This window comes from Orcinus orca, chromosome 6 (genome assembly GCF_937001465.1).
Source record: "Orcinus orca chromosome 6, mOrcOrc1.1, whole genome shotgun sequence".
Taxonomy (NCBI): domain Eukaryota; kingdom Metazoa; phylum Chordata; class Mammalia; order Artiodactyla; family Delphinidae; genus Orcinus; species Orcinus orca.
In genome coordinates, this window is record NC_064564.1 from 31,103,916 (window position 1) to 31,117,772 (window position 13,857).

The 13,857-nt window shown below is 43.7% G+C and overlaps 1 protein-coding gene across 2 annotated transcripts in view; it reads right to left on the reverse strand.

Annotated features, from left to right (window-relative positions):
- The window catches only part of IPPK (inositol-pentakisphosphate 2-kinase), a 50,417-nt gene that overhangs the window by 19,012 nt on the left and 17,548 nt on the right, over positions 1-13,857 (reverse strand). For both annotated transcript variants that reach the window (XM_004284114.3, XM_033413613.2), the window contains 3 exons: positions 5,822-5,880; positions 5,314-5,386; positions 1,575-1,854 (listed from right to left, as the gene is read on the reverse strand). In XM_004284114.3, the coding sequence (XP_004284162.2) occupies positions 1,575-1,854; positions 5,314-5,386; positions 5,822-5,880 (412 nt within the window). The remainder of the gene's footprint in view (positions 1-1,574; positions 1,855-5,313; positions 5,387-5,821; positions 5,881-13,857) is intronic.

Below are 13,857 nucleotides of genomic sequence, written 5' to 3' on the forward strand. Positions count from 1 at the left end.
AGCTGTCATGGCAGGGATGGTGCGGAAACAAGGTCCATTCCACACTCGAGCATTCTCGGGCCCCTGCCATGCACCGGGGACCTCGAGGGCTGGGGAGACAGAGTCCCAGCCCATTTATCCCACCCTTCAAAGAAACAGCCATGTCCTATGAACAAACAAATATATGAGTATGGGTCCAAGTCACAGGGAGCAGCTGTGGCCATGTGCAGTTCTGACACTCTGACCTCTGACCTCCCCCACCTCTGGCAAAACATGCTCAGTCATGTAAGACAGAGTGAAAGTGCATAGGCCCAACTAGAAGGGATTTGTTAAAATTATAGGCTATTCATACAGTGGAATATCTACCTCATGGTCAATAAAATTGCAAAAAATACAACTGCTGATACAGATACAGATTTATACTAATCAGGCAAAAATATCAGGTTACAAAATAGTATGTAGAACACATTGCACATCCCATGGGTCAGGTTTATGTCTGTGTACATACGCAGGGAAGGTCTGGAAGAAAAGTCCACAGGTGTCAACAATGCCTCAGACCAGTGTCCATCTGTGTGTCCTTCCAAACACGTTCCATCTACTTAGCAGTTAAGTACCCAAATATGGGCATAAGTTTACCAAAATTGTCTGAAATGACTAGGTATCACTTTTGCAACAAGAAAAATACCCACAAAATTCATTTGTACTAAGAAAAATGCGAAATGGGGGACAGAAGAAGGGTGATTTGTGCTTAGGAAGCTGTATGGCAAAACAGTAGCACCTAAAATCCACGCAGGAGCAGGGCTACCATCTTCCTATGTCACACCCCTACGGCCATCCTCAGAGGCTCTGAGAACCCACAGGGATCATCAGCACAAAAACTGAATAATCTGAATCTTCCTGGTTGGCCCCTCAACATAAGCTTCTGGCTATGGCTCCGCATGCCACATACTTGAGTGTGTTGTGGAGCCACCAGCAGGCGACAAAGGTGGCAAACGAGGAGGCCATGAACATTCATGGCAAAAACCCAAATCAGTCACCGGATCGCCCTGAAGTCTGGATGCCCACTGAGTCAAAGTCAGCCCACAGCAAGTCTGTGAGGAATGGGGCCTTGAGAAGGAGGCACCCAGAGCCACAGGTCCCTCACGTCTGTGTTCACAACTTGTCTGCAAACTGCCACCCACTGAGGCCACCCACCTGCCCTAAAGGGCCTTGCACTGTGGGACTGCAACATTCTGGGCCTCAATTCTTCCCATCTAAGAAAAAGGCCAAGGAAAACCTATCCCCTGGGTTGGAATGAGATGGAACAGGACAATGTAGAGAAAACACTCAGCAAACCACAGAGGATGCACAGATGTGTGGGACGATATCTAGGGAAAACCCTATAGCCCAAATGTATGCTGCAACTTATAAACCCAGATAGGAGATGAGAAAGGCAGTAACCCCACCTGGGGCTGAGAGACAGGGAGGCCCAGCTTTGGGGAGCCCTGACAAGACTGAGGCTGCTCCCACAGAAGCTCCGTGAGGCCAGGCAGGACCTTCGCAGGCCATGCCACAGGCTCTGCTCCCCCTGCACCCAGCCCACCCACCAGGCCTACCTTGGCAGCGCAGGCTCCTGCTGAAAGGGCTGGCTTCACAGACGGGTGGGCCCCGCAGCCCAGGCCCCGACCTGAGGGCGCCCGCCCGGCCCTTGTCCGAGCCACTCAGTAGCACCCGTGTGATGACACGCACCAGCTCCCGGATCACGGCCCTTGTGCAGTGGGGCCCACTGGCCAGGCCATTGGATGGGAAGAAGAATGGCTTCAGGTGGTGTGCAAGTTCACTCCAGTCAGCCACAGGGCTGCGGGCATCTTTACAACCATAAATCAGCTCACCATTCTTCAGGAAGGGAAAGAAACAGGGAAACGTCAACTCCAACAGGCCAGTAGGAAGACACCTCCGTCCCCATCCACTAGACAGGCCAAAGGACCGGACATTTTACATGCCCCCATTTGGGGTCTCGGCATACTGCAGCCCTCTGGGGAAACCCACCCTCATGTACCATGTCACTGACCAAGAGAAAAATCCCACTGGAACATGAAAAAGGAGAAAAGTTCTCAAGAACCAAAGATCAGAGCCCTGGGTCTGAGATACAAACCTTCAGACCAGAACACCTGGGATGTTAGCAAGCTCAAGCAAACTCGGCCCAAAGCACAAACTCCCAAAGGCCCTAGCCTGTTACGCAAGAGGCCAAGTGACACTACTGTGCTACTGAGGGACACACGGTGTCATCTGACCCTGAGCAAACTTCTCGGCCAGTGTGGACATCGGCCGCCAGCATCCCAGAGGGCTTCTGTCCTCTGCGAAAGACTAAGCCAGGCTCCAGCCAGGGTGGGTAAGGCCAACAGCATCACTAGTGTAGAAATCTTCATCTTTGAGGCCATCCTGCCTTCTAAAACCAAGTCCAGCAAAGAAATTCCTTATGGCACCAATGTTCCCAGGGCTACATGAAAGGATGCTCAGTGGGTACAACCCTGTGACTTTTACAGGGGTCTGTGGTATCTAGGAGGAAAACCCCTAAGGAAATCCTGGTCCCCACACCCTGAGCATCAGCCAATCCCAGGGGAGTGATGAATCCCTTGCCCCTAGTTTCCCTGTCTGTGAGACAGCGTGGTCAGCAGCCTCCAGGTAGGTCCCCAATGGCCCCCATCCCTTGACACTCATACTCTGTAGTCCTCTCTGCACTGTGGAGGTTTGGGCTGTGTGACTGAGAATACGAGCAGAGCAATAGCATACCCCCAGCAAGATTAAGTTATAAAAGATGCTGTGGCTTCTGTCCTGATGACTCTCTTCTCAGATCACAGCAGCCGCACTGAGCAGCCCCGTGGAGTCCCACATGGCCAGGAACTAAGGCCTTCTGCCAATGGCTGTGGCGGCGCCATCCTAGGAGCAGAGCCCTGGCCCCAGCTGAGCCTTCATATGGGATGCAGCCTCAAGAGGGACCCTGAGCCAGAACCAGCTATGCTGCTCCTTAATTCCTGGCCACAAAAACTGAGATGATAAGTGGCTGTTATGCAGTAGTAGATAATACGATGAGGACGATCCCTGCTCTGCCCCCAGGTGGCAGATGGGGCGTCAATTCAACCCAGTTAGAAGTGTGGACTGGACATTCCTCCCTCAGCAAGTTCCCGGGATTCAGCAGCATGATGCCTCCCCTGGGAGCCCCCGGTTAGCACCATCAGAGTTCACAGATGTGGGTGTCCAGGGAGATGGGAACACCACTGTGGCCACTGCTGGCCAAAGGACCAGGGGAAACCAACAAGACATGCTGACCCTTGAGATGGTCTTACAGAGGGAGGAGGGTGCGCCAGGCAAAGGAAAAGCAGGAGCTCCCAGGAGGAAAGCAGGCCAAGATGGAGTACCAAGCCAAAACCAGTCAACATGGGTTGCAACCAGGAGGTAGGGCCAGAGTTTGGTTTGCGGTCCAGTGCAAGGGCAGCCTTGGCCTACCGTGAAACTCTCTCCTCCAGGCCCGTAAGCAGTTGAGTGACCCCTGGACAATAGAAGGTCTCTTCTCCCCAGTGTGTGGAATCCAGGTAGATGGGCATTTTACATATACAAATATGGTTGCTCAAGCACCTCATGTGACATTTGGCAGAGAGCTATCGTCTTGGGCTCTGTGACAACCCCGCATGTCTCCCACATCTCACAAGTGTCCAGTATTAGTGGACAGAGCCACAGACTTGGAGTCTGTGAAAAACATTCAGACAGACAAGGAGAAGGCTCCAACAACAGAAAGCACGGTGGCAGCACCGACCGTGGCCCACGTGGAATTTCACAACAAGGGAAGGCGTGAGCTTCAGAACCAAGAGAGCTTGCTCCTGAGGGATGCTGGCACTTGCAATAATGTACTGACTTGCTCCGGGGATTATTTTAAAAAGCCATTCCGTGTCACTTCTTTTAATCCATCTCTTTTGAAACTATTATCTCAACCTCTGGATTTTCTTCCCCCAGCTGAGTTCAACAGAAGTAGCAGATAGCCAGGGTTCTCAGTCCCAGGTCCCAGGCCCCAGGACAGGTCAGCTCATCCAGGGGCCAAGCCAGACTCACCACTCAGCTTAAGTGTGGGCCAGCCTAGGCGGGGGCAGTCAGAAAAGGGTCCATTTAGGACAAAATGCCAGCCTCATTATAGGTTCCAAATAAATCCCCAGATGAAAGGGAACTTATCTTTAGGATTTAAATATATAATTCCTGAAGTCTTTATAAGATTTAGAAATAAAAACTGATTTTAAAATGTCCTCTTTTTCTAGATCTGGGAAGGTGGAGGCAGACAAGGTAAAGTTGATTCATTCTGACCAGATTTTTGAACCATGGGGGGAAGCAAGGCAAGAATAGGCTTCCCTCCCAACTCCTCTGAGCCCACTTCTGAGGGGCATCCAGTGTGCAGAACAGCACTATCCACACGGAGCAGGACACAGAGGGCACAAGGCTGTCCACACCCAACAGCCCTGCTACTCCACACAGATCCAGAGCCTGTGAACCTGGAGCCTGTCACAAACTCTCGCTTATATGTCATACTTAATAAGAAGATAACCAGGACTGGGGGCAGTCAGTGGTAAGCAGAAAAGGAGGTGGCCAGGGGGATCCCAGGGGACACATTTCCAACACAGGCCACACCAAGCCCTCCTTCAGATCTGGGCCCCTCCTCCCCTCTCCCCGCACCCCCTCTCTCCACACTCCTGTCCCTCAGCCTCTCCTCCTCCTCCCGCTAGCAGCAGGCCAGGGGACCACAGGGCCTCAGCAAGTCTGGTCAGGGTGCCGGCAGCAGGTGGCAATAAGGAAGCAGAAGGTGCCAGTGCCAGATGGTGAATATTCTGCATGCAGAACCGTTCCCACGATCAGGATGCAGGACTCTGAGAACTCACTAGTTGACAAGGAGATCCCCAAATTATAAGCTCCCTAAGTTACTCGGGAGGAAAGGCACAGGTGTGGCCACCCTCTAGGATGCCCTGCACCAGCTCCTGTTCCCATCTCAACCACACAGGCTCCTGGGACGCAGTCAGGGCCATCTTTCTCCAAGAACCAGAGTCAGGGTCTATGTGTCAAAGGAGCCCGAGGCCACCCAGTGGTCAAGGAGTCACCAGCACACATCCCAGGAGTCCCAGGATGACATGCCCATGAAATGAGGCTTGGAAAAAGGACCCAAAGTATCATGCTAAGCCAGCCCCAGCCCAGATGCCCTCGTCTGCAAGGTCACAGGGCCCTGTAAAGGACCAAAGCACCATGGGTTCATCCAGCTCAGTTCGGACACCAACAGGCCCCACCCTAAAAGTGCCATAAGACAGAAGCAGCTCTTACCTTAAAGATCTTTAAGTTGTTCTGTGCCTCCTGTAACAAGCTTTTCAAAGCAAAGTACATTCTCTGTTTATTTCTAAAAAGAGAAAGTATTATTGACAGAATTAAAGCAGACTTTGCAGAGAAAGTATTATTGACAGAAGCAGACTTTGCATTCACCTGCCCGTGGCTCAGGGGACATGCCCAAGAGCTGCCACTCGAGGTCTCTGAGCTTTGCAGATTAAGGAGCTGCATTCTCCCCAGCCCTACTCACAGAGGTACCCCCATCCCTGCCCCTAATCCCCACCCTGCTCTCTGCCCCTTCCTCTGGCAATACCTTCCCAGCCACTGGCTCCCACAGGTAATCTGCAGGAACCTATGGAGGCAACACTGACCCTAGGCAAGAACCCTGGGCCCTGCTCAGGGCCCTGGCTATCTGCAGTCAAGTAGCCCCCACCTCACAGAATGCAGCCCACCCCCACCCCCCACCAAGAAAGTCAGCACTAGGGACAAAGGAGAAGCGTTCACTTACCCTGAATAGAGATCAAGGGGACAATATTTACTTATCTGCTTCCACTTCCCAGTTGCTACCTGTTAAGAAACCACCACATGGTATCAATGAGTGGACTGGGGGAGCACTCCAACTCTAACACACAAAACAGCCCAAGTGACTGTGAGATGACCAAGGCAGCTGAAGGGCCCAGCAGATGACACCACCTCCAAGTGCACATCACTAGCTGGGGCAGGGGGCTTGACTGTGACCCCAGGAAATTTCGGCCCTCCTCTGAGAGCCTCACGTAGCTGCCAGCCCCTCCACATGAGCAGAGAAGCGGCAGCAAGCATCTTTATAAGATGACATGGCTGAATTTTGGTAATCAGATGAACAAATCTTTACAATTATAATATCCAGGAAGGGGAGGGTGCACCCAACTAGCAAGTTCATGTTGTCAGCGAGGAGATAAATTGGTACAACCTTTTGAAAGACAACTTGCTGGTTTCCATCAAAATTTTAAATGTGCGTGCCCCCTGATTTGGCAAATGTATGAGGAATCGCTGGGTCAAGGATTCACTGCGACCTAACTGTGACAGCAAGACCTAGAAACAACTAAATAAATCAAAGGACATCTGCTCGTATGGGCCAGGACACAGCAAGTCACATGTTGAATTAAGGAATGAATAAATAATATGCAGCCACTAACAGAAAGAGGCAGAACTCAAAATCACCAATATTTATTCAAGGGAAAAGCAATTGGCAGAACAATGCATATGAAATCACTTTTGCTTAAAAAAAAAAAAGATATGTGCATCTATACATGCCATGTATCTAAATATGCATTGAAAAAGCCCTGAAGGATACACAACAATCAATCTCCAAGGATTATTTAAGTGAAAAAAGCAATTAGCAGAACAATAACTTATGGCAAGACTCCATATTTGCTTTATAAAATTGTATGTGTGCACACATGCACGTGTGAGCACACATGAGAATATGTGTATGGAAAGACATCACCTCACTTCCACTTGAATAACACGTATATTTTTGTTGGCACAGAAAGAAGTCTGGAAGGACATGCAAACTGACAACGTGAGTTACCTCTGGGAAGGCAGGAGACCTAATTCATAAAATTACATATTTTATCAATTAAACAAGCAGGTATTATTTCATAGCAAAAAAAAAAAAACACAGTTCTTAAAAATCCATCATATATGTTGAAAATGAATCGTAACAATGAAAACCATCTCCTAAAGGGAATGGCTCACATACCTTCTTTTTCCTAAGAGCCTAGAAAGTTATAACCCCACAAAGAAAAGATGGACTAAGGACCTCTAGAAATTCTCTCCCCCATAAGGGCAAGGGGAAAACTGGCAAAAACAGTCAGGATCAAAATTTTCAGAAACCAGAAAATTAACCTAAGGCTTACAACAATCTGGAAAGTATTATACAAGAAAAATGGCCATATCTAAATAAGAACAGTGAGCTATGTGGCACTTTTAATGCCTTATTCTTACCCCTTCTGTCTAGCACCAAGGGAACCCTAAAAACCAACATCCCCAATCTCAGTGAAAACAGAAGTGTGGCAGCCACTGGAGAAGGCTAAATGGTGTAGGAGCTTCTCCAAAGCCTCATTTCCAGAGAGTGGTCATTATTTGACCTGTCTCTTGGTTTCCTGTCTTCACTTACTTGACTCAGAGCTAACCAACTACAAAAGGGGCATTTTCGGGCTTCCCTGGTGGCGCAGTGGCTGAGAGTCCGCCTGCCGATGCAGGGGACACGGGTTCGTGCCCCGGTCTGGGAAGATCCCACATGCCGCGGAGCGGCTGGGCCCGTGAGCCAAGGCCGCTGAGCCTGCGTGTCCAGAGCCTGTGCTCCACAATGGGAGAGGCCACAACAGTGAGAGGCCTGCGTACCGCAAAAAAAAAAAAAGGGGGGGGGCATTTTCCCCCAGGGACATTTGTGAAAAATATTCAGAGGCAACTGTTTAACTTCATGACTTCCTGAGATACTGGTTAACAGTTGTGGCAAACAATAGGCTAGCCTAAAACTAAAAAGAAAAAGCAGAGGAAGGACATGTACACAGGGCTTTGAAAAGCTCCAGTATATCCTGGGCATCTAGGAGGCCATGCACAAGCTCCAGAAAGACCTGAAAAGGCCACCACCTTCTGGTGATCTGAGGCTCTGCAGAAGTGAAGGCTAAGGCAGAGCTGCAACCGCCCTGCTAAGTGTTGATGGCAGGCCCCAGTACACACACAGAGCCCCTCAGTAATGCCTGGGAGACTTAATGGTATCAGGCATTTAAGAAATTTCTGTTAAACCATTAGCTGCTCACCTAAGCTAATGGAGCATCAGAGGCCACAAACAACAAAGCACAGACTTCTCAAACTTGGCAAAGAAAAATCACAAAACAATAACAATTACAACAAGCAGCAACAACAAATCCTAGAAAGGTTGTAGAAACTGATTTCCAGAGTGGTCACGTTATATTACTTAAAATGCCTGTTTTCAACAAATCATTACAAGACATGCAAAGAAACAAAAACGTATGGTCCACACCCAGGAAAAAAACAATCAATAGGCTGTCCCTGAGAAATTCATACATTGGACTTACTTGACAAAGACTTTAACTCAACTATTTTAAATAAGCTTTAAGCTAAAGGAAACCAAGGACAAAGAACTGAAGGAGACAAGGAGAACAATGTATTAACAAACAGGGGTTATTAATAAGGATAGAAATTATAAAAAGGAACCAAACAGAAATTCTGTCATTGAAAAATACAATAACTAAAATGAAAAAGTCACAAGGGCTCAACAGCAGATCTGAGTAGGCAGAAGAAACAATCAGTGGATTTTAGGATAAAGTCCAAGAGTTCCACACCTAGACACATCATAATAAAACTATCCAAAGACAAAGAGAGAGAGAATCTTGAAAGCAGGAAGAGAGAAGTGACTCATTATGTACAAAGGATCCTCCATAAGATTAACAGTTGATTTCTCACTGAAAACCATGGAGGCCAGAGGCACTGGGATGGCATACACAGTGCTGAAAGAAAAGACTATCAACCAAGAAGTCTTGCCTATAAAATTATCCTTTCAAATGAAGCAATAATTAAGACATTGCCAGATAAACAATAACTTAAAAAATGTGTTGCTAGAAAACCTGTCCTACAAGAAATACTAAAGGGAAATCTTCAGGCTGAACTAAAAGGGAACTAGACAGTAACTCAGATCCACATGAAAAAATAAATGGCACTGGGTAAAGGAACTACATAGGTAAGTATAAAGGATAATATAAATATATTTTGTTTGTAACTTTTTTCTTCTACCTGGTTCAAAAGACAGAATGTCCCCTGCATGGCATAAGGCAATTATTATAACTGCATAAGGCAATTATTACAAATCTGTATTGACAAGCATACAATGCATAACGATGTAATTTGTATGACAATGACAGCACAACAGAGCGGGAAGGCAACAAAGCTATATAGGAGCAGAGTTTATGTATACTGCTGAAGTTGAATTGTTATTGAGTTAGATTGTTTAGGTTAAGATGTTAAATCAATAGGTAGAACAACTAGACAGAATATCAACAAGGAAGTAGAAGACTTGTACAACATTATAAACCAACTAGACTTAACAAACATCTATAGAACACTCCACTCAACAACAGCAGAGTATATTCTAATCAAGTAAACATGAAACATTCTCAAGGAGAAACCATATGTTAAACCACAAAACAAGTCTCAATAAATTTAAAAAGATATGACTCTGCAAACTCAGTGGAATGAAACTAGAAACAAATAATAAAAGGAAATTTGAGAAACTCACAAATACATGAAAACTAAACACATTCCTAATCATCAATGAGTCAAATAAGAAATCAAAAGAGCAGTCAAAATAAATTGAGATAAATGAAAATACAACATAACAAAATTTATAGGAGGCAGAGAAAGCAATGTTTAGAGAGAAATTTATACTTGTAAACACCTATATTAACAGGAAGAAAGATCTCAAATCAATAACCTAATTTTCTACCCTAAAAAACTAGAGACCAAACTAAATCCAATGCAAACAGAGAGAAAGAAGTAGTAGATTAGAGCAGAGACAGATGAAACAGAGTATAGAAAGGGAAAATTTGAGAAAAGAAACAAAACCAAAAGTTGTTTCTTTGAAAAGATCGACAAATATGGCAATCCTTTGGCTAGATCAAGAAAAAAAAAAAGACAGGACTCAAATGACTAAAACCAAGAATGAAAGAAAAGACATTACTACCAACCTTGCAGAAATAAAAAGAATTTTAGAGGAATGCTATGAACAATTATATGCCAACAAATTAGATGAAATGAACAAATTCTTAGAAACATACAGCTACCAAAACTGACTCAAGAAGAAATAGAGAATCTAAACAGACATAACAAAAGGCTGAATCAGTAATCAAAAATCTTTCAACAGGGACTTCCCTGGCAGTCCAATGGTTAAGACTTCACCTTCCAGTGCAGGGGGTGCGGATTCAAACACTGATTGGGGAGCTAAGATTCCCACATGCCTTGGGGCCAAAAAAACAAAACATAAAAAACAGAAGCAGGGCTTCCCTGGTGGCGCAGTGGTTGAGAGTCCGCCTGCCGATGCAGGGGACATGGGTTCGTGCCCCGGTCCGGGAAGATCCCACATGCCGTGGAGCGGCTGGGCCCGTGAGCCATGGCCGCTGAGCCTGCGCGTCCGGAGCCTGTGCTCCGCAATGGGAGAGGCCACAGCAGTGAGAGGCCCGCGTACCACAAAAAAAAAAAAAAACAAAGAAAAACAGAAGCAGTATTCTAACAAATTCAATAAAGACTTAAAAAAAATCTTTCAACAAAGAAAACCCCAGGACCATCTGGCCCATCTTTGCTACTGAATGCTACCAAATGTTTAAAGAAGAATCAACACCAATACTCAAACTCTTCCAAAAAACTGAAGAGTAAAAGATGGAAAACACTTCCTAACTCATTCTATGAAGCCAGTTATTACCCTGGTACCAAAACTAGACAAAAGCATCACTAGAAAAGAAAACTACAGACAAATATCCCTCAAGAAAAAATCCTCAACAAAAACTAACAAACCACATTAGCCGCATATTAAAGAGATTACACACCTATCATCAAATGGGATTTATCAATCAAATACATGTGTGGTTCAACATATGAAAATCAATCAATGTAATACACCATATTAATAGAAAGAGGAAAACAACTCATGATCATCTCAACAGATGCAGGACAAGCATTTGACAAAATCTAACATTCTTTCATGATTAATAAAAACAAAACAAAAAAACTCTAAAAGAACATCTTTCACAAACTCACAGTGAGAACATTACATTCAACAGTGAAATTCTGAAAGGTTTACCCCTAATATCAGGAACAAGATAAGGACGCCCACTCTTACTATTTCTATACAATATTGTACTCATAATTAAAAACAGAATTACCATATGATCCAGCAGTTCAACTTCTGGGTATATACCCCAAAGAATTGAAAGCAGAGTCTCAAAGAAATATTTGTACACCCATGTTCACAGAAGTGTTATTCACAATAGCCAAGAAATGGGAGCAGCCCAAGTGCCCATCAATGGATGGATGGATAAACAAAATATGGTATATATATTCAATGGGATATTATTCAGCCTTAGAAAGGAAGGAAATTCTCACACAACCTACAGTATGGATGAACCTTGAGGGCATTATGGTAAGTGAAATAAACCAGTCATAAAAGGACAAATACTGTGTGATTCCGCATATATGAGGTCCCTACAGTAGTCAAATTCATAGAGATAGAAACTACAATGGTGGTTGCCAGGGGGTTGAGAAAGGAAGAAATGTAGAGTTGTTTAATGGATGCAGAGTTTCAGTTTTACAAGATGAAAAATGTTCTGGAGATGGATGATGGTGACAGTTGCACAACAATGTAAATGTACTTAATGTCAATGAACTGTACACTTAATGGGTAAGATGGCAAATTTTATGTCATGTGTATTTCGTCACAATTAAATATATATATTAAAAAATCAGTTGTATTTCTATGCAATAAACAATTTGAAAATGAAATTTCTAAAAATTCCATTTACAATAGCATCCCCCAAAATAAAAAATTTAGGAATAAGTTCAACAAAAGACACATAGATTTATAGGCTGAAAACTTTATCACATTGCTGGAAGAAATTAAAGACCTAAATAAATGGAAAAACATCCTGTGTTCACAGAGTATTAATACTGTTAAGGTGGCAATACTTCCCATACTAATCTGCAATATGTTGGAATCCTTATCAAAAATCCCAGCTGCTGTCTTGGAAATCGTGAAGCTTAAAGACATCTAAATTGGAAAAGAAGAAGTAAAACTCTATTCACAGATGGCATGATCCTGTACATAGAAAATTCCAAAGAATCTACAAGAACGCTACCAGAGCTAATAAATGAATTCAGCAAAGTTGTAGGGTACCAGATCAACACACAAAAATTAGTTGCGTTTCTATACCCTAGCAATAAACAAACCAAAAAGGAAATTAAGGAAGCAATCCTACTTATAACCACATTTACAATATTCCAAAATAATAAAATACCTAGAAATAAATTTAACCAAAGTGGTGAAAGACTTGTACACTGAAAACTATAAAATATTGCTGAAAGGAAATTAAAGAAAACCTAAGTAAGTGGAAAGAGAGCCTGTGTTCATGGATTATAAGACTTAGTATTGTTAACATGGCAGTACTACCCAAAGTGACCTATAGATTCCTGAAATTTCTGTCAAAATTCCAAAGTCTTTTTTGGCAGTTATGAAAAATCCAATTCTCAAATTCACATGTAATTTTAAGGGGCCTCAAATAGCCAAAACAATCGTGAACAATCAATCTTGAAAAAGAAGAACAAAGCTAGAAGACTAACACTTCCTGATTTCAAAACTTACTACAAAGCTACAGCAATCAAGAGTGTGGTACTGGCATAAGGACAGACATACAGACCAACAGAATACAATAGAAGGCCAGAAATAAGCCCTCACATATATGGCCAATAGATTTTTGATAAAGGTGCCAAGACCATTCAATGGAGAAATGATGGTCTTTTCATAAGTGGTCCTGGGAAAACTGGATATCACATGAAGTTGGGCCCTTACCTAACATCAAACACATAAACTAACTCAAAATGGATCAAAGATCTAAACATAAGAGCTAATACTATAAAACTCTTAGAAGAAAACATATGGGAAAAGCACCATGACCTTGGTTTAGGTAAACATTTCTTGGATATGACACCAAAGGCACAGGCAATGAAAGAAAAAAAAGACAAATTAGACTTTATCAAAATTTAAAACTTTTGTGCAACAAAGGACACTATCAACAGAGTAAAAAGGCAACCAACAGAATGGGAGAAAATATTTGCAAATCACATATCTGATAAAGAAATTAACATCTAAAATAAACAGAGAACCCCTAAAACAACTAAAAAACAAACAACTCATTTCAAAAACAGGTAAAGAATTTGAATAGACATTTCTCCAAAGAAGATATACAAATAGCCAATAAGCACATGAACAGATGCTCAACATCACTGTTAGAGAAATGCAAATGAAAATCACATGAGATACTACTTCCTATCCATTAGGATGACTATAATCACAAACAGGGACAATAACAAGTGCAAGCAAGGATGTGGAGAAACTGGAGCCCTCATACATTGCTGGTGGGAATACAGAATGGTGCTATAGCTGTAGAAAACAATCTGCCATTTCCTCAAAAAGTTAAACAGAATTTCCCTAAGACCCAGCAATGCCACTGCTAGGAATATACCTAAGAGAACTGAAAACAGTGATTCAAACATGTACATGTACACGCACATTTATAGCAACATTATTCACAATAGCCAAAAGGAAAAAACCCACATGTCCATCAATAGATGAATGGATAAACAAAATGTTTCCATACAATGGAGTATTATTCAGCCATAAAAGAAACGAAGTGCTGATAAATCCTACAATGTGTATGAACCTCAAAAATATTATGCTAAGTAAAAGAAGAGAGTCACAAAAAGCCATAATTTGTG